Raw genomic sequence first — 27,645 nt, 5'->3', positions numbered from 1 at the left:
GCAAAGCTGATTTATTTGACATATATCCAGAATATTAAACTCCAGCCCAGTTACAGGGTTAATAACACCAGCAAAAACAAACTCCAACTGTCAGAATGAACATGGTTCAGTCCTGGATGTGATTAACAGCAGCAACAACAGCAGAATCCAGCCCCTGCAGTCACTGGTGAACTCGCTGGTGTCTCAGCAGTTGGGATGAACGAGTGAATCCCATCCCACACACTGAGCAGGTGAACGGCCTCTCCCCGGTGTGAAGTCGCTGGTGTGTCAGCAGATTGGATGACTGAGTGAATCCCTTCCCACACACTGAGCAGGTGAACGGCCTCTCCTCAGTGTGAACTCGCTGGTGTGTCAGCAGGTTAGATGACTGAGTGAATCCCTTCCCGCACATGGAGCAGGTGAACCCTCTCTCCCCAGTGTGAACTCGGTGTATCAGCAGTTCCTTTGTGCTTTCAAAAATCTTCTCACAGTCAGAACATTTAAAAGTTCTTTTATCTGTGTGAACAAGTTGATGTGTAGTGAGGTGCGATGACCGAGTGAATCCCTTCCCACACTCAGAGCAGGTGAATGGTCTCTCCCCAGTGTGAACTCGCTGGTGTGTCAGAACATCGGATGAATTAGTGAATCCCTTCCCACACACTGAGCACGTAAACGGCCTCTCCCCAGTGTGAAGTCGCTGGTGTGTCAACAAGCTGGAGTGCTGAGTGAATCCCTTCCCACACATGGAGCAGGTGAATGGCCTCTCCCCAGTGTGAAGTCGCTGGTGTGTCAGCAAGCTGGAGTGCTGAGTGAATCCCTTCCCACACACGGTGCAGGTGAACGCCCTCTCCCCGGTGTGAACTCGCTGGTGTGTCAGCAGGTTGGATGACTGAGTGAATCCCTTCCCACACATGGAGCAGGTGAACGGCCTCTCCCCGGTGTGAACTCGCTGGTGTGTCAGCAGGTTGGATGACTGAGTGAATCCCTTCCCACACACGGAGCAGGTGAACGGCCTCTCCTCAGCGTGAACTCGCTGGTGTCTCAGAAGCTCGGATGAACGAGTGAATCCCTTCTTACACACGGGGCAGGTGAACAGACCCTCTTCAGTGTGAATGCACTGGTGTCTCAGAAGCTCGGATGAACAAGTGAATCTCTTCCCACACATGGAGCAGATGAATGGCCTCTCCCCAGTGTGACTGCGTCGATGAATTTCTAGCTTCGATGGGGAACTGAATCCCTTCCCACAGTCCTCACATTTCCACGGTTTCTCCATCGTGCGAGTCTCCTTGTGTCTCTCCAGGTTGGATGATCGGTTGAAGCCTCGTCCACACACAGAACACGTGTACGGTTTCTCCCCACTGTGAACGGTGCGATGTTTTTTCAGGTTGTGTAACTGGTTAAGGCTTTCCACAGTCAGTGCCCTGGAACACTCTCACTCGGGTGTGTGTGTCTCGGTGCTTTTCCAGTCACACTGACGTTTGAAATCTTCTCCCACAGACAAACATTTCTCCTTCTATATTAAAAGGCCGATGATATCCAGGTCCTGATGAATCATGTCACTCTGTCAGATTTTGACGTGATGTTTGGTTTGAATTTCTCGTCTGCACATCCTCCCCTTCTAATGCCCTGTAAAAGCAATTTACAAAAGTCATGACTGTAAATACAGGATAGAAATTCGGATTTTATTCCCTTTCTCTCCTGAAGGTGGTGCTTGATGATAGGGTTGGCCCCAGTCACTCTTTGCCCTCCAGTTCCTTGCTAATGGCAATTCTGAGCTTGTGGGCCTATACAGTGAGCTGCCAGCATTTCGACCATGGAGCGCAGCACAGCCGCCGGCCCTGGCTGATTCTGCCTGGAAAAGCTGAGGCCAATGGTAGCACACCAACAATAACTTGCATTTACATAGCGCCTTTAACGTAGTAAAACGTTCCAAGGTGCTTCACAAGAGCGGAATGGGTAAAAATTGATCTGAGGGCCGAGGCAACTGAACGCACGGCCACCAATGGTGGAGCGAAGGAAGTGGGGGTTGCACAGCAGGCCAGAATTGGAGGAATGCAGAGTTCCTAGAATCAGAGAATGGTACAGCCCTTCGGCCCATTGTCCCAGAGCCAGCTCTTTGAATTTAGGCCCACTCCTCTGCTTTATCCCCACAGACCCGCAATTTGTTTCCCAATTCAAGTAGTTCTCCAATTCCCCTTTGAAAGTTGCCATTGAATCTGCTTCCACCATCACTTCAGGCAGTGCCTTCCAGGTCATAACAACTCGCTGCTTAAATTCTTTCCTCATGTCGCCGCTGGTTCTTTTGACAATGACCTTAAATCTGAGTCCTCTGGTTACCGACCCTTCTGACACTGGAGTCAGTTTCTCCTTAGTAAGAGGGCTTTAAACACCAGGTCCACTTGGCACTGAAGTGTCTGAAACTCATAATAGGAACTCCAGGGAAACAAAATACTGACAAATGTTAAACTGTTCTGTTGACAAATGAAATCTCAATTTAAGTTTTAAAAGAATAAATTGTTTAACGGCTTCACACTGACTCACCCGACTCAGGTTCCACCCCTCAAACACCGCGATTGGTTGCAGAATGCGCTGCTCCCTTGGCCCTCCGGCCTCTGAACTCTCTTCCTATTGGTTCCCAGGGCCATCAATCACCACTCGCCAACATTATGCTGCCAGATGAGGTTCAGGAGCTCAGAGGAAGAAAATAAATGAGGCCATGAATCTGAGTTGGGAAATACAATGAGAGAAACATGATTCAATTTGTAAACTAATCTATTTAAAATCAACTCAAATGAATTGTTACCATTAATATATTCTTTTTGCGCCAAGTGTGAAACAAATGATGTTTTCCCACACACGGAACAGGTGAACAGCCTCTCCCCGGTGTGACTGCATCGATGAGATTCCAGTTTCCATGGGTAATTGAATCCCTTCCCACAGTCCCCATATTTCCACGGTTTCTCCGTGCTGCGGGTGTCCTTGTGTCTCTCCAGGTTGGACGATCAGTTAAAGCCTCGTCCACACACAGAACACGTGTACGGTTTCTCCCCGCTGTGAATGGTGCGATGTCTTTTCAGGCTCTGTAACTGGTTAAAGCTCTTTCCACAGTCAGTGCACTGGAACATTCTCACTCGGGTGTGTGTGTCTCGGTGCTTTTCCAGTCACACTGATGTTTGAAATCTTTTCCCACAGACAGAACAGACAAACATTTCTCCTTCCACATTCAAAGGCCGATGATATTCGGGTCCTGATGAATGGAGTGACTCTGTCAGATGTTGATGTGATGTTTGGTCTGAGTTTGCAGTGTGTAAATGCTGCCCTTCTCACAGCCTGCAAAAGGAGTTTACAAAAGCCATCACTGTGAGTCCAGGATAGAAATGGACAAGATTCTCTCCTCCTGGTTCCTGGCCAAGGGGGCCGCGCATGCACCCTGCTGCCCCCTGAGCCTCTCAAGATGGCGGCCGTTACCCCGGGCCTGTCACCGGGAGAAAGCCCCACAGCTGCCGACCCACTCGGGGCAAAGGCCCGGTCCGGAGGCTCTTGTTCGGGGCCTGAGGCCCACCCCAGGTGTTTGTGAAGCAGATAATGTTGAGTGTTTTAATAATGGGGCCTGGGGCCGCACTCGGGGTGTGTGCAGCCCGCGTCCCCCCGGGGTTCATTAACCCGCTCCCTCTACCAACTTTATAAACCCTGCGGCACGGCCTACCCGCAGTTTATTAATCTGCCGACCCCGCTCCCACCGACCTGCAGCTCCGCCCGGTGAGGGACACATGACCAGGGCCCGCGGCCTGATTGACGGGAGCTTCCGACCAATAGGGAGCGAGCGGGGCGGGGCTGGAGTAGCGAGCTGGCGGCGGGTCCTCCAACCAATCGGGGAGCCCGAGGGGCGGGACTAGTGCCGGCTGATTGTCTGATCCGCAGGGCAGCGAGTTTCTCCAGTCCCTTGTTCAGGGCCCGGGGCCAGGGGAGGCTGTGGGCCTTTATTCCCCTTATTGGACACAAGGCTCTTTGTCTCACAACACACTGGCTCAGGTTTTAACAATCGCTTTACAGGGAATAGTGAATTGAAAATTGCAAAACTGAGATTGTTAGAATTACACAGGATTACACAGGATATACTGCACAGAAACAGGTCATTTGGCCCAACCAGTCCATGCTGGTGTTAATGCTCCACACGAGCCTCCTCCCGTTTTTCCTCATCTAAATCTATCACCATAATCTATTCCCTTCTCCCTCATCTGCTTGTCCAGCCTCCCCTTAAATGCATCGATATTATTCGCTTCAACCACTCCCTGTGGCAGCGAGTTCCACATTCTCACCACTCGCTGGGTAAAGAAGTTTCTTCTGAATTCCCTATTGGATTTCTTGGTGACTATCTTATATTGATGGCCTCTGGTTGTGCTCTTCCCCACAAGTCGGAAACATTCTCTCTGTATCCACTCTACCAAAACATTTTCATAATTTTAAGGACCTCTATTAGGTCACCCCTCAGCCTTTTTTCAAGTGAATAGAGACCCAGCCTATTCATCCTTTCCTGATATGTATACCCTCGCATTTCTGGTGTCATCTTTCTAAATCTTCTCTGCACTCTCTCCAGTGCCTCTATATCCTATTTATAATATGGTGACCAGAGCTGTACGCAGTTCTCTAAGGGCTGAATTTTGTCGGTGCTCAGAGTGCGGGTTTGGAGGCAAGTCCGCTGTCAAAATCACAAAAGCTGACAGCGGGTCGATATCCCGCTCTGAACCACCTCCTTGTGAGTTTCCTAAGTGTCGGGTCTGTCATCCCTGAACAGACCCGACACCAAGCGGTGGGTCAGCCAATTTAGATACTTTAAAGCTTGTTAAAAGGTAGTTAAGCACCATTTTCCCATGTACTTACCATTTTCCCAGGTTTTTAACAAGGTTCCTGGAGAGCGGCGATCACGTCAGGTAAGTATGTCGGGTTCTCAATGACTGTGGATTGCTGTGAATAGGTGAAAGCTGCAGAAGTGGTCTAAAACCTACCATTTCACAGCTGTTCACTTCCCAATCTTAGAATCTGGAGCATTAATGATTTGGAACCCACTTTGGAGCTTTATGCAAACATGATTTCTCTTTTATAAAACCATGGTGACTCTGCCTAATCATATTATCATTTTCTAAGTGCCCTGTTCCACTTCCTTAATAATGGATTCCAGCATTTTCCCGAGGACTGATGTCAGGCTAACTGGCCTGTAGATCCCTGTTTCCTCTCTCCCTCCTTTCTTGAATAGCGGGGTTACATTTGCTACCTTCCATTCCATGAGGACCTTTCCAGAATCTAGTGAATTTTGGAAGATCACGACCAAAGCATCCACTATCTCCGCAGCCACCTCTTTTAGAACCCTAGGATGTAGGCCGTCAGGTCCAGGGGATTTGTCGGCTTTTAGTCCTGTTAGTTTCTCAAGTACGTTTTCTGGACTGATATGAATTACTTTAAGTTCCTCACTCTCATTAGCCCCTTGGTTCCCCCCTATTTCTGGAATCTCAACCTTCTCCAGTGTAGCTCACGCGGCTCCAGCTCGCGCAGCCTATGCCGGGCTGTCCGCAGTGCGGCCGCAATATGCCCGTAGACTTGCACGAGTGGTCGGGACCTCTCGCCCTGACCGAGGTGGATGAGAAGCCTGCGCAGCCCCTCCGTGTCAAGTATGACAACGTGGACAGAGATGTGCTGGGTAAAGTGCTGAGCCCGGCCCAGGTACTGACTGCAGCTGAGAGCTGAACACACAGGAACCGCTCCGGTGCCTGGAGCCAGCAACAAGAGGCAACAAAAGCAAGGAAGGCACAGAGTGCAAAAGCAAGGAAGTTATGATGAACCTTCATAAAACACTGGCTCGGCCTCAACTGGAGTATTGTGTCCAATTCTGGGCCCCGCACATTAGGAAGGATGTGAAGGCCTTAGAAATGGTGCAGAAAAGATTTACAAGAATGGTTCCAGGAATGAGGGACTTCAGTTACGTGGATAGACAGAAGAAGCTGGGGTGGTTCTTGTAGTGTATGTACCCGCCTACTTTTAAGGGAACTATTGAATGTAACCGTTCACCTTTAAGGGAACTACTTTAGGTGTGGCACTATTTGTTTGGCTTCTGTATACTGTAATACCGATAGTGACCACACCAGTATATAAGTGTTGTAGCAGGATTTCTGGGGCAGATTCGCCCGGACCTTCGAATAGTAAAGACCTGTTTTGTTTGTTACTTCTGAAGTCTGTGTATTTATTAACTGCACAAACCACAGACTTTACAGTGGCGACGAGTCCGATCGTACCCTGCGGCAAGATTACCAAAGCAAGAAGAGCGTCGAAGAGAGGCAACCGCCCTCGTCGTGCTGCTGGAAGAAAACACGAGGCTGCAGCAGGAGAAAGGTGGAAGACTTTAGCAACAAAAGCTTCCATTAGCAACAGGCACTGACTACCCTCCTACCACGGTGCGGAGTGAGCCGATCAGCAGGGAACAAGGCGGCCGAAGAGACTGTGAGTAGGGGAAGGTGTAGAAGTATCCGGAGGATAAGGGCAGAGCACTCGACCTCGGTCAAGGGGGAGCTGTGCCGGCCAAAAGTCGGGTCCAACGGCGTCGGGTGACAGCCGGACCGCGATCGGCGGGAAAACTCCGGGCAGCGACCGCAGCCACGAAGCGCTGAGCCTGTGAGTAGGCGCGGGAAGAGAAACCCAGCTGCAGCCGGGGAGGGAAACACCGGTCTGCGAGAGGGCTGGGGGAGGCGAACGGGAACCGTGCGGGTGAGAGCCGGGTGCGGAGGGAGAGACTGCGAGGAGCCAGTCCAGCGGCTGAGCTGTTCTCCACCAACGGGGTACTCAGAGCCGGCAAAACCGAACGTGCGGGAGTGGGTGAGAGACACAGCCGAAAACGGGGTGAGAGACTGCGCGAGAGCCAGTCCAGCGGCTGAACTGTTCTCCACCAATGGGGTACCCAGGGCCGGTAGCACCGAACGTGCGGGTGAGAGAGCGACAGAGCCGGGTACGGAGAGAGAGACTGCGCGAGAGCCAGTCCAGCGGCTGAACTGTCCTCCGTTAACGGGGTGTACCCAGCGCCGGTAGAGCCGTGCGGGCGGGAGGAAAAGACATAGCCGAGTAAGGGGAGCTGTGCGGAAGCCAGCCAGCGGCTGAACCTGTCCGCTGTGGGGGAAGCGTACCCCTTCCACCGGGAAGAAACGCGGGAAGCCGCCATTAGGCGGAGAAGACGCCAGAAGCGGGAAACCGCCATTGAAGTGGGCGGGGCGAGAAAGGAAGAGCGGGAAACCGCCATTTTCGCGGGAAAACCGCCATCTTAGAAACAAACAAATAAATAAGAATACTTAAAGAAATACTGGTGCTGCTCCCAAGGGAAGAAAAATGCCTAAGCGAGGGAATATTAACGACTTTAATTCTGAAATAGAAGACTGGGCCACGTACGTGGACCGCATCGAGATCTATTGTGAAGCCAACAAAATAGAGGAAGACGACAAGGCGATAACATTGTTAAACTCGATGGGCGCAAAGACATACGGGCTCTTGAAGGATTTACTAGCACCAGCTAAACCGGCGGATCAGTCTTTCGAAGAGATTGTGGTTGTTCTGAAGGACCACTTGAACCCCATACCGTTGATGTTGGCTGAACGATTCAAATTCTATGCAAGAACGCAACGGAAAGACGAAAACAACGCAGAATACTTGGTCGAACTGCGTAGGCTAGCGAAATACTGCCAGTTCGGAGGAAATCTGACAGAGGCACTGCGAGACAAGTTCGTAGGTGGATTGTCCAAGGAAGGGACGCAAAAGCGCCTACTAGAAGAGAACGACCTTACACTTGACAGGGCTGTCCTTATAGCCGCATCACACGAAGCCGCAGCGAAAGGAACGGCGGAAATGCAACTAAAGGCGGCGGCGCTCGGGGTGGACCAAATTACCTCGAGTACAACAAAATGCTATCGTTGTGGGAAGACAACACACGACCAGAATCAATGCTGGTTTAAGAACCAAGAATGTAGGAAATGTGGCAAACTGGGTCACATCGCTAAGGTATGCCGGTCAGGGAAGAAGACCAACAACCAAAGGAAGCCATCACAAGAAAAGTACAACAAGGTATACAAGGGGGCTGAGAAGAGTTCAGACGAACAGAATCCAGACTCAGATCCAAACGGCCAGGAGCTGGGTAGTCTGAGTATCCACCATGTGAGTAAGGAAGCTGACCTACAAACTATCTGGGTCATGCTAAAAATAGCTGGAGTCCAAGTGAAAATGGAGTTGGACACTGGATCAGCTGTATCAGTCATAAATCGAGGGGATTACCACCGGCTATTCTCACACATACCCTTAAGAGATACCAAGTTCGTATTGCAGACATACACGGGGCATAAAGTATACCCCATGGGAAAAATAAGAGTCAAGGTGAGAGATAGGGGTAAAGAACACCCAAGAATGAACTTGTATGTACTACATGAGGGAGGACCACCACTTCTAGGACGGGAGTGGATCAAGAAAATAGACATGGAATGGCACTACCAACAAGCAATGACGAGTGAGGACTCGGTGCAGACAAGCAGCTCTGAGCCAGAAGACGATAAGTCCAGCCCACGTATGAAAAACAAGGTTAACATGAACTCACTGACTAAGGTTGGAAAAACGATGGCGTGCATAAAGACAGAGAATTCTGAGTCTGTTCAAGTCACAGACATATGCATTACGGAGGAACACCGAGCTCGAACTCAACGTTATTTCAAAGTACGACAACAATTCGAACAATTAAGTTACCGTCTCGTACAGGAGATGAAAACAATGAAAAAGTTCTATGACACCGAATGGGAGAGTCTGGAAAGACAACAGAACCTGCTGGCTAAAGCAGAGAGCGACCATAGAGCCATCGTGACCAATTACCGATCACACCTCCCTTATGATGTTCAGGAGTTAGAATATTTGCATGATCTAGAGATACAGCATAAAGGCAAACCACGCTACACTGAGGATTTTGTTCTGCAATTGGAGACGGAGCTAGTGCAGGCAAGGTTAAGAGAAGCTGAATCGCAGTGTGCACTTAAAGAGATGCAGAAAAAAATCTTGGACATGGAAAAGAGAAACGCTTCTTTACCTGATGTGAATAATGTGGCCATGTTGCAAGAGGAGCTTATCACTCAGTTAAATGAAAATAAAGGGAAAATGACTGAGATAGACTGCAAGAATAAAGAAGATTTGATGGCAGTGAGACTTCAAGAGGCAGATAGCATAGCAGCCTTGGCTGAACTCCAACAGGAAATTGCGAAAGAAGCAAATGAAGAGGAATCTTCAGGAAGCCGGGATTTTATTCCAGTTCTTCTCTACGACTCCTTACAAGCAGAGTGTGAGAAGTGGAAAGAACAGTATGAACAGGCCCAGGCTACAATTCTGGAGGGGATTAACTCGGCAACCTCCGAAAAGCTAGTTTCAGTAGAAGCATATGAACAACTAAAGGTTGAACATGAGCAAGAAGTCCAAAGGCTGCAGGAAATTCTTGATGAGCTCAAGGCCAAGACAGACTCATCGGTAGAAGTTCCATCCATAGATGAGAATTTAGCGGTGAAAGACATGGCAGAACATGAAAGACAAGATGTCCAAGAACTCATAAAAATATTGGAGGAAACCCAAGACAAATATGAGGCGGCAATGACCGAGGTTCAACGACTTGAAGAGCAGAGTCAACTGGGAATCCTTTCAGTGGAAGGGAAGGAAACTGTAAGAAACACAGAGACTGTAAGGATGGGCTCTGAACATGAGCTTGGGAGCATCAAGGCGCAACTTCTTCGAGCGCTTGAAACCAAAGTACAAGAGGAAAGGAAGGTGAAAGCATTGGAGGGAAAGGTGGATGAAATGGTGAAGACTCTGATCCACAGAGTCCCCGCGGAAGAGTTAACGGTCAGCCAACTCCTTCACATGCTGAGAGACAAGACTCCACAATGGGAACACGAGCTTCAATCTGCAAAGGGAAGGAATTCGGAGCTCCCAAAAGTTACAGAAATAACTGAGGTGGCAACACAGATTTTGTGTTACAGTTTACTCTATGGAGAGTTCGTTGAATCACGTCAATGTGAACAGAAGAATGTTGAAACAGCTGCTTCAGTAGAAGGATTAAATAGCCTGATACCGCAATCCCCGGTGGAAGGGAAGGTATTGAACTCACAAATGAGGTCAATAGTGAAGGAATGGCAGACAACCCAGGAAGAGCGGGATGAATATGAATGCATGAAGGAGTCTTTTCAAGAAAGATGTCTAGGGAAGGAACCACCGTCAGCTAACGTCCAGACGGGTGAGGAGGAAGAAGAAGGCTCTCTCGCTGGCCTAACTCAGGACAAACCCGAATATTACCATGACCTGTTGAGTGACACTGAATATTACGAGGATGTGGTCTGCCCAGCTTGTGATGAAAACTCCCAAAGTGCTGAAATCCGGAGGAAGCACTTAAGGTCTAAGGAACATAGAGAGTTGGTGGCGCTACAGCTGGCAGCCGAGAAAGGAGCTCCGAGAGTTTCAAAAAGGCAGAAAAGAAAAAGAAGCAGAAGATAATAACTGTCTAAAATATTAGCACTTCTATCATCTCAGGCGGAACACTACGAAAGGAGCTAAATTAGTTGAAAAACTGGAAAATGTCAAGACAGCCAGTTGGTTGTAAAAGTCCGCACTGCTGGTTCAACAGGACGAAAGTTCAAGCTGCTACGTCAAGAAAAAGGCTATGGAGGAGTCACGCTAGCCAGGTGAACCGGCTACCCCATAGAAATGTTGTTCGGAACGAGTCAAGATCAGAGACTGAATCTATGAACTGTTTCCGCAGAGACGGAACCTGTGAACTGTTTCCACCGAGATTATATTTGTAAATTGTTTTATATGACATTGACTCCACCGAGATTATAGCTGTAATTTGTTTTATAGGAAGTTGAAGATATGTATGTTTAATGGGGACTCTGTAAGTAATAAGCTAAAAAGGGAAGATTGTAGTGTATGTACCCATCTACCTTTAAGGGAACTATTGAATGTAACCGTTCACCTTTAAGGGAACTACTTTAGGTGTGGCACTATTTGTTTGGCTTCTGTATACTGTAATACCGATAGTGACCACACCAGTATATAAGTGTTGTAGCAGGATTTCTGGGGCAGATTCGCCCGGACCTTCGAATAGTAAAGACCTGTTTTGTTTGTTACTTCTGAAGTCTGTGTATTTATTAACTGCACAAACCACAGACTTTACAGTTCTCCTTAGAGCAGAGAAGGTTGGGAGGAGATCAGATAGAAGTATTCAAAATCACGAGGGGTCTAGACAGAGTAGAGAGACAGAAACTGTTCCCATTGGCAGAAGGGTCGAGAACCAGAGGACACAGATTTAAGTTGATTGGCAAAAGAACCAAAGGCGACATGAGGAAAAACTTTTTTACGCAGCGAGTGGTTAGGATCTGGAATGCACTGCCTGAAAGGGTGGTGGAGGCAGATTCAATCACTGCTTTCAAAAGAGTATTGGATGAGTAGCTGAAAGAAAAACATTTGCAGGGTTACGGGGAAAGGGCGGGGGAGTGGGACTAGCTGAAGTGCTCTTGCAGAGAGCCAGCATGGGCTCAATGGGCCGAATGGCCTCCTTCTGTGCTGTAACCATTCTCTGATTCTAAGCTTATATTATGGTTAATAACAGACAAAACCTGTTCTTTCCGCTGATCTGATTACAGATTCCAACCAGTCGATTCAGTGAATGGAATGTCTTATCAGTGTTGCCATGGCGACCTGTCTGCAGTGAAACGCCTGTTTGAGTTTCTAACTCAGACTAAACTTCTCTTTCCCATAATACACATTATATCAGACATTTGATGTCAATGTATTTCAGCCATGTTATGTTAACACCTCTAAAATCTACAGGGAGATCAGATACACAAATCTTTAAAAGTTGGAGGATAAGCTTATAAAGTTGTTTAAAAATGTTACCCAAGGTTTTTTATAAATGGGGCGTAGAAAACAAAACCATCGGTTCGGCTACAGTTAGAATAAGTTTTGGGCATCTTACACTAGGAAGGATGTCGGGGCTACAGAGAGGCTGCAGAATAAATTCACTGAGGTTATACCACGGAAAAGAGGCTTTAGTTATCAGAGAATCAGAGAATGATACAGCACAAAAGGCGGCCATTTGGCCCATCATGCTTGTGCCAGCTCTTTGGGGGAGCTATCCAATTAGTCCCACTCCCTTGCTCTTTCCCCATATCCCGGTAAATGTTTTCCCTTCAAATATTTATCCAATTCTCTTTTGAAAGTTACTCTTGAATCTGCTTCCTCCACCCTTTCAGGCGTGCATTTCAGATCATAATAACTCGCTGGGTAAAGAAATGTTTCCTCATGATGACCTGTCTGCAGTGAAGCGCCTGTTTGAGTTTCTAACTGAGGTGAACTTCTCTTTCCCAGGAGGAGAGACGAGAGAAACTGGGGCACTTCTCATTAGAACAAAGCAGGGTGAGAGGAGATGTGAGCGAGGTGTTTAAACTTGATCAACGACACCGACCAAAATATCAGAGACACTCCCTGTCCCTCGGGACCTGTGTCCAGGGGAGAAGCTGATGGGTTTATCAGATCATCTTTGGGTTAAATGTTGTGCTCGTGGAGCTGAGCCCCTAGTGTCAGCATCAAACACGCTCCAGTTGGGTACAGCATGGGTTAGATACAGAGTAAACCCATCAGCCGCTCCCCGACACAGATACCGAGGGACAGGGAGTGTCCGGGACATTTCTCACTCAATAAGGAATAAATTGATCCTGTACCTCTCCCCATTAATCCTGGGCTCCACACGGGGCGAATCCTGCTCCTGTTTCCCTTCCTGTAACAGCACTGAGCTAAACCCAGCCCATAATGAGCAGGGCTCAGGGAGGCTGGTTGCTAGGCACTGCAGTGGTGTCATAAAGCAGGGCAATTCAGCCCAGCTGGTCGTCTCCTTGTCCCTTTAAAGGTGGAGAGCCGGGACACCCTGTCTCCAAACACATCCCACCTGTTCATACTGAGAATCCCCGGGGAAGGCCCAAGGCCCAGAGTGTGGAACACAACCAAGGGGGAAAGAGGAGGAGAGAAGGGGAGGTAAATCAAGGAGTCGGGACTGAGGGACACCAAGCTTCAGCTTTAGAGCCTGTAGACTTCAGGAGGGGAAGACTGAGTTCAGTAGTTTTCGGATCCAGGGAGAGAACAAGGAGCAGATGGGGAGACTGGTGTGGATTCCAGCACAGTGAGGATGTAGGGGGAGGGAGATTGTGTCGGGCCGTGTATTAGGGGTGTAGGAGGGACAAGAGAGGAAAGGTCAGAGGAGCAATTACTGCAGCAGTGCCCATAAATAGTGAGTGAGAGAGAAGGTGGGGGTTCGAGTGGACCAGGGACAATCTGTTAAACTCTCTGTTTGCTGTGACCAGTTTTCCTTCAGTTAAAAATGGCCTCCTGTAGCCCAGTGACACAAACAGCCCATTAAACTGCACCAACGGCCTTTGGTCTGGTGAGGTCTCCCTTTGTAAAACATCGGCTGTTGTTAAAGCTTTTCATTCTGACACGCTCACACTGAGAAATGAGCTGCAGAACTGCCGACACCGTCAGCTTTAAGGATCACTCATAGTCTAAGGATAAGGGGTAAGCCATTTAGGACTGAAATGAGGAGGAATTTCTTCACCCAGAGAGTGGTGAACCTGTGGAATTCTCTGCCACAGAGGACGGTGGAGGCCAGTTCATTAAGTATATTCAAGAAAGAGTTGGGTATATTTCTTAAGGCTAAATGGATTCAGACAGGGTACTGAATTTGGATGATCAGCCATGATCTCACTGAATGGCGGAGCAGGCTCGAAGGGCCGAATAGCCTACTCCTGCTCCTATCTTCTATGTTTCTATGAGACGTTTCCCTTTGGAGATCGGATTGCCCATTGAGTTTGATTAAACTGATGTTAAAGTAACAAGGCTGCTTTGCCCCGTGACAATAACAGATTATCAGAATATTTCCCATAGGTTAAAATCCAATGTTACAGGGGCTCACTGCCCTGAATGGTTGAAGTGGACCCTGTGATATAATAGAATTTTCTGTCCTGTCAGGCTTGGACATCTTGTAGATCCATATTTTAACAAGTTGTGGGAACTCAGTTCTCAGATGGATTCCACTCAGTTTGTAACAAGTCCTCAATCAGCTTGTCTTATTGTTGAGATAACAATGACCCGACACACTGCGTGTGTGTGAAACAAAGCTCGTTTATTTGACATTGATACAGATTAAACTCCAGCCCAGTTATAGGGGTTACTAACATCAGCTGAAACAAACCCCAACTGTCCGAATGAACATGGTTCAGTCCTGGATGATTTAACAGCAGCAATAACAACAGAATCCAACCCCTGCAGTCACTTGTGAACTCGCTGGTGTGTCAGCAGGTTGGACGATCGCCTGAATCCCTTCCCACACACGGAGCAGGTGAACGGCCTCTCCCCAGTGTGAGTGTGCTGGTGTCTCAGCAGGTTGGATGATAAACTGAATCCCTCCCCACACACGGAGGTGAACGGCCTCTCCCCAGTGTGAATTCGCTGGTCTGTCAGCAGATACTTTGCACTTTCAAGAAGTCAAACAGGCGTTTCACCGCAGACAGGTCGCCATGGCAACACTGATAAGACATTCCACTGAATCGACTGGTTGTAAACTGTAATCAGATCAGGAGAAACAACAGAGTTTGCCGTTATTAACCACAATATAAGCTTAAACCAGAGTGAGTAATACATTAGATTATGTGTGATGAAAGGTTCTGACGGAAGGTCAGTGACCTGAACCGTTAACTCTGTGTAATGAAATCTGTTTGTCTTGATCCTGTATTCGTTTTGCACTCATGTATATTACCCTCCCCCACTGTGTATAGTTTCACTTCCTCTTTCCCGACTAACCTGGGAGGTTCCAGGTCTTGGCTCTTGGCTCCGCCCCTGACTTCTCTTACATAAAGATCCCAGGATCTGTATGACTCATTCCTGTGAACCAGTCGGCGTGTTGAGATGTTAGTTCTGATCTTAGTGATTAAAAGCCAACTTGTTTAAGTCTATAACTTCTAGTTTTGTGGTTATTGAAGACCCATCAATTTTAATCACTAAAGAATACTAGGATGGATCGACTCCTAAAACCAGAGCGTCTGGACTTGGATCCACATTCTGCTGAAGCATCAAATCAATTTGGACACTGGCTCAAATGCTTCGAACTCTTCGCGGGGGCCTCATCCGCTAGCGAGGTAGATAAACTGAGTCTACTGACTACTCGCGTAAGTCATCGGATTTATTCGTTCATCTGGGATGCCACCACTATCCTGAAGGCCCAATACCAGAGGCCGGTAAACGAAGTGTACGCCAGACATCTGCTGGCTACACGCAGGCAGCGACCAGAGGAATCAATGGACGATTTCTTACAGGGCCTAAAGGACCTGGTCCGGGACTGTAACTGCAAGGCCGTGACGGCCAATGCATACTCTGAAAAATTGGTCCGCGATTCCTTCATCACGGGCCTCAAATCGAATTATATCCGGCAGAGACTGCTGGAGGAGGTCCTGGACTTAAAAAAGGCAGTGGCCACTGCGCGATCGCTGGACGTGGCCTAGAAAAACTCTGACTCTTATTCTTCCGGCCATGCGGCCCTCACCGCCTCGTGCGCGCCGAGGGGGCTGCCATCTTGGAATCAGCCATCTTCCCCATCCAGGTCTCAGACCAGCTCTACGCCGCCGGAGTCCCCACACAGAAGTTCACCCAGGAGTCCTACTGCAGCGGCAATGTCTCGAGGCCCGAAATGCTACTTCTGCGGTCAGACCAAGCACCCCAGACGATGCCCAGCGAAGGACGCTACATGCTTCAAATGTAAGAAAAAGGGGCATTTTAGCAAAGTCTGCAGGGGGAATCCGATTTCCAACTCCGTCACCGCCTCATGCGTGCCGTGCGGGCCGCCATCTTGGGATCCGCCATCTTTTCCCGACTCAACGGCCGCCCAGGGCCCAACAGTGGCTTCGATCATGGTGGATCAATCCAGGCCACAGCCGTTGACAAAATCCATGATGGACATACAGGTAAACGGGAATTTAACGAAATGTTTAATTGACTGTGGGAGTACCGAGAGTTTTATCCACCCTAGCCTGGTACGGCGGCACTCATTAACGGTAACCCCTACACGGAGCAGAATTGCTATGGCTGCTAAGCCCCACACTTCGGACATTTTGGGCTACTGTGTGGTAACACTGACTGTAAAAGGCACGGACTACAAGGATTTTAAACTCCTCATGATGCCAGAACTCTGTGTTAATGTAATCTTGGGCCTGGACTTCCAGTGCCACCACGAAAGTGTCACGCTAGCATATGGCGGGTCCCAGCCGCCACTCACAGTCTGTGGCCTATCAACCTTAAAAATCAGCCCGCCCTCTTTATTCGCTAATCTTGCTCCGAACTGTAGGCCCATAGCGACCAAAAGTAGACGGTACAGTCTGGAAGACAGACACTTTATCAAGGCGAAAGTAGACAGACTCCTGCGGGAAGGCATTATTGAATGCAGTACCAGCCCGTGGCGTGCCCAAGTAGTCATAGTTAAAAATAGCGAAAAGAAACGGATGGTAATTGACTACAGCCAGACTGTTAATATTTATACCCAGCTGGACACCTACCCTTTACCCCGCATATCAGAAATGGTCAACCAGATTGCGCAATACCGAGTCTTCTCGACTATCGACCTCAAATCCGCATATCACCAGCTCCCCATTAGAATGGAGGACCGCCCATACACCGCCTTCGAGGCGAACGGGCGCCTCTACCATTTTCTCAGAGTGCCCTTCGGAGTAACAAATGGGGTCTCGGTCTTCCAACGTGAGATGGACCGCATGGTTGACGAGAATAAACTACAAGCTACCTATCCCTATCTGGACAATGTCACTATCTGCGGGCACAACCAGCAAGAACACGATCTAAATCTTGCGAGATTTTTAAAAACTGCCCTAAAGCTGAATCTAACCTACAACGAAGACAAATGTGTCTTCAACACAACCCGTCTCTGTATCCTCGGCTGTGTGGTGCAAGATGGGGTAATTGGACCGGACCCTGACCGATTACACCCCCTAAAGGAACTGCCCCTGCCACACAATCCCAAAGCTTTAAAAAGGTGCCTGGGATTTTTTTTGTATTATGCCCAATGGGTGCCCAACTACTCTGATAAGGCCCGACCCCTCATTAAATCGACGTCCTTCCCACTATCAGCTGAAGCTCGGGAGGCTATCACTAGTATTAAACAGGACATTGAAAGGGCTTCAGTGTGTGCAGTGGACGAATGCATTCCCTTTCAAGTCGAAAGCGATGCGTCAGACTTTGCCTTAGCTGCGACCCTCAATCAGGCTGGGAGACCTGTGGCCTTCTTCTCCCGAACCCTTCAGGGACCTGAAATCAGGCACTCTTCTGTCGAGAAGGAGGCACAGGCTATAGTGGAGGCAGTGCGGCACTGGAGACACTACCTAGCCGGCAAACGTTTCACCCTGCTCACCGACCAGCGGTTGGTGGCTTTCATGTTTAATAACAAAGGGGGAAAATCAAGAATGACAAAATACTCAGGTGGAGGATCGAACTATCCACGTTCGACTATGATATTATGTACAGGCCGGGAGCCCTTAATGAACCCCCAGACGCCCTATCGCGGGGAATGTGTGCCAGCATTCATACGGACAAATTACAGGGTCTCCACAACGACCTCTGTCACCCAGGGGCACCCGACTATACCATTTTATAAAGTCCCGCAATCTGCCCCACTCCATCGAGGACGTCAGGGCAATGACCAGAGCCTGCCGCATCTGTGCGGAATGCAAGCCTCGTTTCTACAGGCCTGACCGTGCACACCTTATCAAAGCCACATGGCCATTTGAGCGCCTAAGTCTGGACTTCAAGGGACCCCTTCTCTCTGCCGACTGTAACGTATACTTCCTCAATATCATTGATGAATATTCCCGCTTCCCCTTCGCCATTCCCTGCCCAGACATGACCAGTGCCACGGTCATCAAGTGTCTCTGTAATCTATTCTGCATGTTTGGCATGCCGAACTACATACACAGCGATAGGGGGACGTCATTCATGAGTGACGAGCTGCGCCAGTTCTTGCTCTCGAAGGGGATAGCCACTAGCAGAACCACTAGCTACAACCCCCGGGGTAATGGGCAAGTGGAAAGGGAGAATGCTACTGTTTGGAAGACTGTCACGTTAGCCTTAAAGTCAAAAGGCCTTCTGACCTCCCGCTGGCAGGAAGTCCTCCCAGACGTGCTCCACTCCATAAGGTCTCCGTTATGTACTGCCACTAACGCTACCCCTCACGAAAAGATGTTCGTTTTCCCCCGGAAATCCACCTCGGGCATATCTCTACCCGCGTGGCTGACATCTCCGGGGACAGTACTATTGCGGAAGCACGTGAGAGGCCATAAAACAGACCCCCTTGTGGAAAAGGTACAGCTCCTCCATGCAAACCCTCAGTACGCCTATATCGAATACTCTGACGGGCGAGAGGACACTGTTTCCATAAGAGACCTCGCTCCCTTGGGGAGCGGTGAGAACGATGGGAGACTACCCGATGAAGACCTACACTACAAAGAGACAGGACGCCCAGAGGTATCAATACCCAACTTTAACCTGGAGGACACTGCAGATAACCTGGAAGACACTGCGGAGGCCCGGACAGCAGAGGAACCAGAATCCACTCCCCTAGAGGCACCCTAACCGGCTTTGCGCCGATCACTGAGAACTGCAAAACCTCCTGACAGACTCACTTATACCAACTTTTAAGAAACATCACCCCGATGGACTAAATCTATAGAAGGGGTGAATGTAATGAAATCTGTTTGTCTTGATCCTGTATTCATTTTGCACTCATGTATATTACCCTCCCCCACTGTGTATAGTTTCACTTCCTCTTTCCCGACTAACCTGGGAGGTTCCAGGTCTTGGCTCTTGGCTCCGCCCCTGAATTCTCTTACATAAAGATCCCAGGATCTGTATGACTCATTCCTGTGAACCAGTCGGCGTGTTGAGATGTTGGCTCTGATCTTAGTGATTAAAAGCCAACTTGTTTAAGTCTATAACTTCTAGTTTTATGGTTATTGAAGGCCCATCACTCTATTTCTCTCCACAGACGCTGCCTGACCTGCTGAGGATTTCCAGCATTTTCTCTCTTTATTTCAGATTTCCAGCATCCGCAGTATTTTGATTTTGTAATTGGATGGATCTTTCAGAGAGCTGCACAGGCACGATGGGCTGAATGGCCTCCTTCTGTGCTCTATCATTCTAGAATTCTGTGAAGTGTCGGTTAATGCAATTTAAGAAGCATCAAAGGGTTTGTGTCAGAATTTAACTGAGTATCGAGCCAACATGTCCAGGTTATGTAAACTGCGCCTGTTCACACTGGAAAGAGAAGGTGGAGAGGTGATAGGATTGCTGTTTTTAGGATTCTAAAGGGACTGGATAATGTAGAGCACGACAAGTTATTTCACCCTGTCCAGAACAGTAGAACCAGAGGACACGGCCTGCGCTTGAAGGGGGTAAACTCAAATCCAATCTGTGGGAACAATATTTCAGTGAGTGAGTGGTCAATCTCTGGGACAGGCTCCCTCGGGAGACGGTGGAAGCAGTTAGTGTTGATTCATTCAAATGTAAATTGGGCCGATTTCATTCATAGAATAAGATTTTGGGACACAGTGTGAGTGTAATTTGAGACATGACGTGTGGTCAGTGTAGAATGCTCGGGAGGAAGAGGTGACTTTGGTCCGATGGCTCCTAAAGCTCTCCACCACTGGGGTTTTCCTCACCTCATGTCTGGGTCTGTTGTAGACTCATTGATAGAGATTGATCGCTGTGATTAATCAACAACTCCATTATCGTTGTATCATGGGACTCCCAGGATGGTAGAAGGCCAATTAGATCAGAACCGAAATAATCCAGAGTAAGAAAGGAGAAACGGCCCAAAAATGGAGCAGTCAGCAACAGGACATCAATTAGTCTCCTCTTATCAGGGAGTCAGCACAGACTCGACACAAAGTGTGTTTGAAACAAAGCTGATTTATTTGATATTTATCCAGAATATTAATCTCCAGCCCAGTTATAGGGTTATAAACATCAGCAGAAAGAAACCCCAACTGATGAATCGTCCTGTTTCAGTCCTGGATGTGATTAACAGCACCAATAACTAGTGGGGGGGAGGTTCCTAGAGAGCAAATAATAAAAATGACAGCAGAGAAGGTCATAGACTTAGGTAGCAGAGGGGTAATTAAAAACCAGAGTGTGTCAGGAAGGGGCAGAAGGTATGGAGTGAAAGGTAAAGTAATAAAAAGGGCAAAAGCAGGAACTAAGTGTCACAAAACATATTTGAAAGTTCTCTATCTGAATGCACGTAGCATTCGTAACAAAATAGACGAGTTAATGGCACAAATAACTACATATGGGTATGATCTTGTGGCCATTACAGAAACATGGCTGCAGGGTGACAATGCCTGGGAATTAAACATACCAGGTTATTTAACGATCAGGAAGGACAGGCAGGAAGGAAGGGGAGGTGGGGTGGCTATGTTAATAAAGGGTGGCTAAAGTAAATGTTGGTCCCTTAGAGGATGAGACTGGGAAATTAATGGTGGGAAATATGGAGATGGCAAAAACACTGAATGAATATTTTATATCAGTCTTTACAGTAGAAGACACTAAGAATATCCCAATACTGGACAAACAGGGGGCTATGGGGGGGGGGGGGGGAGGAGCTAAACACGATCAAAATCACTAAGGAAGTGGTACTCGGTAAAATAATGGGACTCAAGGCGGATAAATCACCTGGACCTGATGGCTTACATCCTAGGGTCTTGAGGGAAGTGGCGGTAGGGATTGTGGATGCATTGGTAATAATTTTCCAAAACTCCCTGGTCCCGGCAGACTGGAAAACTGCTAATGTAACGCCCTTAATTAAAAAGGGCAGTAGACAGAAGGCTGGATACTATAGACCGGTTAGCCTAACATCTGTGGTAGGTAAAATATTGGAGTCCATTATTAAGGAGACAGTAACAGGACATTTGGATAATCATAATTTAATAGGACAAAGTCAGCATGGTTTTATGAAGGGGAAGTCATGTTTGACCAATTTGCTGGAGTTCTTTGAGGAAGTAACATATAGGGTGGATAAAGGGGAACCAATGGACGTAGTGTATCCACTTCCAAAAGGCATTTGACAAGGTGCCACACAAAAGATTATTGCTTAAGATAAAAAATCACGGGATTGGGGGTAATATTCTGGCATGGATAGAGGATTGGCTATCTAACAGAAGGCAGAGAGTTGGGATAAATGGTTCATTCTCAGACTGGCAATCAGTAACTAGTGGTGTTCCGCAGGGGTCAGTGCTGGGTCCCCAACTCTTTACAATCTATATTAACGATTTGGAGGAGGGGACCGAGTATAACATATCAAAGTTTGCAGATGATACTAAGATGGGAGGGAAAGTAGTGAGTGAGGAGGACATAAAAAACCTGCAAGGGGACATAGACAGGCTAAGTAAATGGGCAGAGATTTGGCAGATGGAATACAATACTGGAAAGTGTGAGGTTATGCACTTTGGCAGGAAAAATCGTAGAGAAAATTATTATCTTAATGACAAGAAACTGGAAAGTACTGAAGTACAAAGGGATCTGGGGGTCCTGGTGCACGAAACTCAAAAGGTTAGTATGCAGCTGCAGCAAGTGATTAAGAAGGCCAATGGAATGTTGGCTTTCATTGCTAGGGGGATAGAATATAAAAATAGGGAGGTATTGCTTCAGTTGTACAAGGTATTGGTGAGACCGCACCTGGAATACTGCATGCAGTTTTGGTGTCCATACTTAAGGAAAGACATACTTGCTCTCGAGTCAGTACAAAGAAGGTTCACTCGGTTAATCCCGGGGATGAGGGGATGGACATATGAGGAGAGGTTGAGTAGATTGGGACTCTACTCATTGGAGTTCAGAAGAATGAGAGGCGATCTTATTGAAACATATAAGATTGTGAAGGGGTTGGATCGGGTGGATGTGGGGAGGATGTTCCCGATGATGGGTGAAACTAGAACTAGGGGGCATAGTCTTAGAATAAGGGGCTGCTCTTTCAAAACTGAGATGAGGAGGAACTACTTCACTCAGAGGGTGGTAGGTCCATGGAATATGCTGCCCCAAAAAGCTGTAGAAGCTACATCATTACATAAATTTAAAACAGAAATAGACAGTTTCCTAGAAGTAAATGGAATTAAGGGTTACGGGGAGCGGGCAGGAATTTGGACATGAGTCTAGGTTCGGATCGGTCATGGCCCTGTGGGTAGCGGAGTGGGCCCAGGGGCCGTGTAGCCTGATCCTGCTCCTATTTCACGTGTCTAATTCTGTTAGATTCAGGAGATAGTTCTGTGATAGTAGATTGGCGGTTAGGATCAGATCAGCCATGATCTTACTGAATGGCGGAGCAGGCTCGAGGGGCCGATTGGCCTACTCCTGCTCCTATTTCTTATGTTCTTATGTAATAACAGCAGAATCCAACCTCTGCAGTCGGTCGTGAACTCGCTGGTGTCTCAGTAAGGAGGATGACTGAGTGAATCCCTTCGCACACACGGAGCAGGTGAACGGCCTCTCCCCGGTGTGAACTCGCTGGTGTGTCAGCAGGTTGGATGAATCAGTGAATCCCTTCCCACACATGGAGCAGGTGAATGTCCACTCCCCGGTGTGAACAGGTTGGTGTGCCAGCAGGTTGTAGGAATCCGTGAATCCCTTCCCACACGTGGAGCAAGTGAACGGTCTCTCCCCAGTGTGAACTCGCTGGTGTGTCAGCAGGTAGGATGAATCAGTAAATCTTTTCCCACATACGGAGCAGGTGAACGGCCTCTCCCCAGTGTGAGTGCGTTGATGTTTCAGCAGACCACTTGTGCTTTTAAAGCTCTTCTCACAGTCAGAACATTCAAAAGGTCTCTCATCAGTGTGAACATATCGGTGTTCTGTGAGGTGGGATGACTGAGTGAATCCCTTCCCACACACAGAGCAGGTGAACGGTCTCTCCCCGGTGTGAACGCGCCGGTGTGTCAGAAGGTCAGATAAATCAGTGAATCCCTTTCCACACTCATTACACATGAACGGCCTCTCCCCAGTGTGAACTCGCTGGTGTCTCAACAGGTGGGATGATCGGGTGAATCCCGTCCCACACACGGAGCAGATGAACGGCCTCTCCCCAGTGTGAGTGTGTTGGTGTTTCAGCAGGTGCTGTTTGCTTTTAAAGCTCTTCTCACAGTCAGAACACTGAAACGGTCTCTTATCAGAGTGAACAAGTTGGTGTGTCAGAAGGTGGGACGAACAAGTGAATCCCTTCCCACACACGGAGCAGGTGAACGGCCTCTCCCCAGTGTGGGTGCGTAGGTGTATCAGTAAATCCTTTTTACTTTTAAAGCTTTTCTCACAGTCAGAACATTTAAAAGGTTTGTTATCAGAGTGAACAAGTTGATGTGTCAGAAGGTGAGATGACTGAGTGAATCCCTTCCCACACACGGAGCAGGTGAATGGCCTCTCCCCAGTGTGAACTCGTTGGTGTGTCAACAAATCCTTTGTGCTTTTGAAGCTCTTCTCACAGTCAGAACATTTAAAAGGTCTCTTATCAGTGTGAACAAGCTGGTGTGTCAGGAGGGTTGATAAAGCATTAAATCCCTTCCCACATTCAATGCAGGTGAACAACCTCTCTCCAGTATGAACTCGTTGGTGTGTATAGAGGCTGGATGACTGAGTGAATCCCTTCCCACACACGGTGCAGGTAAACGGCCTCTCCCCAGTGTGACTGCGTCGATGAGTTTCCAGCTCAGATGGGTAATTGAATCCCTTCCCACAGTCCCCACATTTCCACGGTTTCTCCATGGTCCGGGTGTCCTTCTGTTTCTCCAGGTTGGACGATCAGTTGAAGCCTTGTCCACACACAGAACACGTGTACGGTTTCTCCCCGCTGTGAATGGTGCGATGTTTTTCAGGCTGTGTAACTGGTTAAAGCTCTTTCCACAGTCAGTGCACTGGAACACTCTCACTCGGGTGTGTGTGTCTCGGTGCTTTTCCAGTCACACTGATGTTTGAAATCTTTTCCCACAGACAGAACAGGAAAACATTTCTCCTTCCACATTGAAAGGCCGATGATATTCGGGTCCTGATGAATGGAGTGACTCTGTCAGATCTTGATACGATGTTTGGTTTGAGTTTGCGGTGTGTAAATGCTGCCCTTCTCACAGCCTGTAAAAGGAATTTACAAAAGCCATCAGAGTCCAGGATAGAAATTGACAAGTTTCTCTCCTCCTGGTTCCTGGCCAAGGGGGCCGCGCATGCGCCCTGCTGCCCCCTGAGCCTCTCAAGATGGCGGCCGTTACCCCGGGCCTGTCACCGGGAGAAAGCCCCGCAGCTGCCACCCCACTCGGGGCAAACGCCCGGCCCGGAGGCTCTTGTTCGGGGCCTGAGGCCCACCCCGGCTGTTTATAAAGTCTCCCCGCTGGTTCTATTGCTCCCCTGCGCTCCGTCTCCTCCCCGCTTCGGAATCTTTGCTCCGCCTTCCGCCGCCATCGCCCGACTGGCGGCACTGCACATGCGCGGGACCCGCCCCGCACCTAGCCCTCCCCACGCCTGTGCATACCAGCCCCCTGCAGCATTGATTGGGCCTATTCTAGCCCACGGCGTATTCTGGGTAAAAACCGCCGCCATTTTGGTCAACAACAATATGGCAGAAAAGTGAGTAGGATAGCTGAGGACAGAGATACCTTTGGAGTAGGGAACAGGAGGGGGATGAGCGGTGTGGCACAGAGCTGGAGAATCTACTAAACGGAGTGGCTTGCTAAACAGAGTGGTAAGGGGAATTTGGTGAGAATGGGAATTGGATGCTGAGGGGGAAGGAGGTGCTCAGTAATTTAAACCAAGGAGCAACAGTAAATAATAAATAATCACACCGGAGGACACAGAAAATGTGACGTTATAATCAACACACAGCAGAGCAAATTAACATAAGTATATCGATAAGTGCATCGATATCCCTTTGTGTGTTTAGTCTCTTTAGTGTTAAGCTTGACTTATTAAGGATTTATTAGTGCAAGTAAGTGTAAGTCAAAGGAAAACAACGTAAGTGATTCAATTCTAACTGCTTTTAAAGACGCTCATAACTGATAAATAGCGAAGTAATTAATCACAGTTCAAGAAATAAACTACAGATAACAAAAAATAAATTCATTCATTTATTAATAAAGACCAGGCAGTGTGTGGGGATTGTAGTATGTGGGAGTTTGTGAACAATGAGACTGTCCCAGACGGCCACATCTGCAACAAATGTCTCTGCCTCATGACATTCCAGCTCAGAGTCAGTGAGCTGGAGTCCGAGCTAGAGACACTCTGACATATAAGGGAGGAGCAGAAATTACTGGATAATTTACTCGAGTACAGTCACACACCAGAAGAAAGCACAGGTGCAGGAAGGGGAGAGTGTGACTGTCAGTCAGCCGGGTAAAGGGAATGTAGGAGAAGTAGTGAAGGAAGTCCAGCAGACACTGCTCCTGTCCAACAGGTACAAAGTACTCAATACCTGTGAGGATCAGGAGAAAGACTGGGAAGGACAGCTGGAATGCTGCCCAAGGCACCATGGAACAGGAGGCTGTCCAAGGGGTGGAGGAGCAGAGTGGAAACATTGTCGTATAGGGGATTCTATAATTAGAAGGATAGATAGTAGTCTTTACAGTCAGGATCGAGAGTCCCGAAGGGTGTGTTGCCTTTCTGGTGTCAGGGTAAGGGACACCTCAAAATGGCTGGAAAAGAATCTGGACACCAAATCCAGGGACCACTTACATTGTGACACCAAATCCAGGGACCACTTTTATTTAGACTATAAATGGAAATCAGAGAGCCTCAGTATGGAGAATGGTCATGGTGGTGAAAACTGCTCTAGTGAGGGCGAAAGGAGGGTAATGGATGAAGATATGACGGTGGAATCAGATGGTGACAGGTTATTTTCAGAAGCACTTTTCAGGCTGGCTGATGATTGGATGTAACCAGCCCAACACCTGGATCCGCCTGTTCTTGTCCCCAAATCCCAAAGTCTAATGTCCCTGATGTCTTTTTCTGTGAGAAATGTCGAGATGTGAAAGAAGAGAAAAAAATCAGGCTCCAGCCAGAAAGAATGTTCCTCGAATGAACAATTCATGAGGCTGTTTTGTGACTCGTCTGTGTGAGGTTAAAAAACATGAAATGAAAAAGGACGCATCCAGTGACACTGGTGTTGTTAATGGTGGTTTCGAACCCTAATCACTAATGCCTAAGCCTAACCTCCAATTGATTGCCCCAACCACTACCCCCAACCACTAGCCCCAATCCTAACCAATAACCACTGGCCCCAACCACTAACCCCAATCCTAACCAATAACCACTAACCCCAATCCTAACCAATAACCACGAGCCCCAACCACTAACCCCAATCCTAACCAATAACCACTAGCCCCAACCACTAACCCCAATCCTAACCAATAACCACGAGCCCCAACCACTAACCCCAATCCTAACCAATAACCACTAGCCCCAACCACTAACCCCAATCCTAACCAATAACCACTAGCCCCAACCACTAACCCCAATCCTAACCAATAACCACTAGCCCCAACCACTAACCCCAATCCTAACCAATAACCACGAGCCCCAACCGCTAACCCCAATCCTAACCAATAACTACTAGCCCCAACCACTAACCCCAATCCTAACCAATAACCACTAGCCCCAACCACTAACCCCAATCCTAACCAATAACCACGAGCCCCAATCCTAACCAATAACTACTAGCCCCAACCACTAACCCCAATCCTAACCAATAACCACTGGCCCCAACCACTAACCCCTAAGCCTACACCCTAACCCCAGCCCCCAACAAAGGATCATTGACAGGGATCAATGGAGGAGCTAAAGAATGGAAGTGTTTGAAACAATTATCTCGATGAAAGAAAGAGTGCAAGGTATGTTAGTAACAAGAAATTAAATCAACGAGACCATCAAGCTCAGAAATTACTATTACAAACATCAGAACCTTTCAAATGTTATCACGTGCAGTACGTGTGGAAGAGTTTTACTAAATCAAATCCACAAAGTTAAATTATACAAATAATAACAGATTTCAAATCTATAAAGAATTGCAGATGAGTGTACTATTTTGTGCTAATAAATAAACTGTAAATTAACTTAAAATATTAAAGGAAACATAATAAATTAAATTAAAATTCCATTACCAGTGGTGATGATGCACTCCAGTCCCTGCGGTACCCACCAGTCGCAGAAGGCCTCAAGTGTGCTACATCTCCAAGGCCACCGGGCATGAACGTGGCCGTGGAAGAGAGGCAGGCAGTTGAGCCGAACGACCTCCTCGACCGCCCACTGCCTGGACCAGTTGATGGCAGATGAGTGTAAGTGAAACAGTACAGTTCAGTCTATGACGCCCACAAGTCGTGTACTCAAACGGAGCAAGCTTGGGGTTTGATGTGGTAGAAGGCGAACTAGTTGAGAACGGAAATAACGTAGAGTAAGAAAAGGCCCAAAAATTAAACAGTCGGTAACAGAACAACAATTCGTCTTCTCATATCATCATGGAGATATAAAATATTTGACACACTGTGTTTG

At 48.0% G+C, this 27,645-nt stretch overlaps 1 protein-coding gene across 3 annotated transcripts; it reads right to left on the bottom strand.

Annotated features, from left to right (window-relative positions):
• Nucleotides 1-27,645, bottom strand: LOC147091229 (uncharacterized). 3 transcript variants are annotated; one of them, XM_085976696.1, is made up of 3 exons: nt 27,258-27,645; nt 2,521-2,701; nt 1-1,605 (listed from the first exon to the last, which is right to left on the bottom strand). In XM_085976696.1, the coding sequence occupies exon 3, from the start codon at nt 1,250-1,252 to the stop codon at nt 161-163; it is 1,092 nt and encodes a 363-aa protein (XP_085832822.1). In that variant the 5' UTR covers nt 1,253-1,605; nt 2,521-2,701; nt 27,258-27,645; the 3' UTR covers nt 1-160. The 3 variants fall into 3 exon arrangements, 2 of the variants coding, with proteins under 2 accessions (XP_085832822.1, XP_085832821.1); XR_015075186.1 differs by lacking the exons at nt 1-1,605; nt 2,521-2,701 and adding an exon at nt 14,197-14,645; XM_085976695.1 differs by lacking the exons at nt 1-1,605; nt 2,521-2,701 and adding an exon at nt 22,157-24,243.

Source organism: Somniosus microcephalus, unplaced genomic scaffold (genome assembly GCF_052327205.1).
Source record: "Somniosus microcephalus isolate GS21.2 unplaced genomic scaffold, FLI_Smic_1.0 unresolved_chr3, whole genome shotgun sequence".
NCBI classification, from domain to species: domain Eukaryota; kingdom Metazoa; phylum Chordata; class Chondrichthyes; order Squaliformes; family Somniosidae; genus Somniosus; species Somniosus microcephalus.
The sequence above is the reverse complement of the archived record's forward strand: the minus strand, read 5'-3'. Positions and strand labels throughout refer to the sequence as shown.

What these genes read in the sequence shown, in the direction of transcription:
- LOC147091229 (XM_085976695.1), bottom strand. Translation starts at nt 23,880, where the DNA reads ATGGAGAAACCGTGGAAATGTGGGGACTGTGGGAAGGGATTCAATTAC.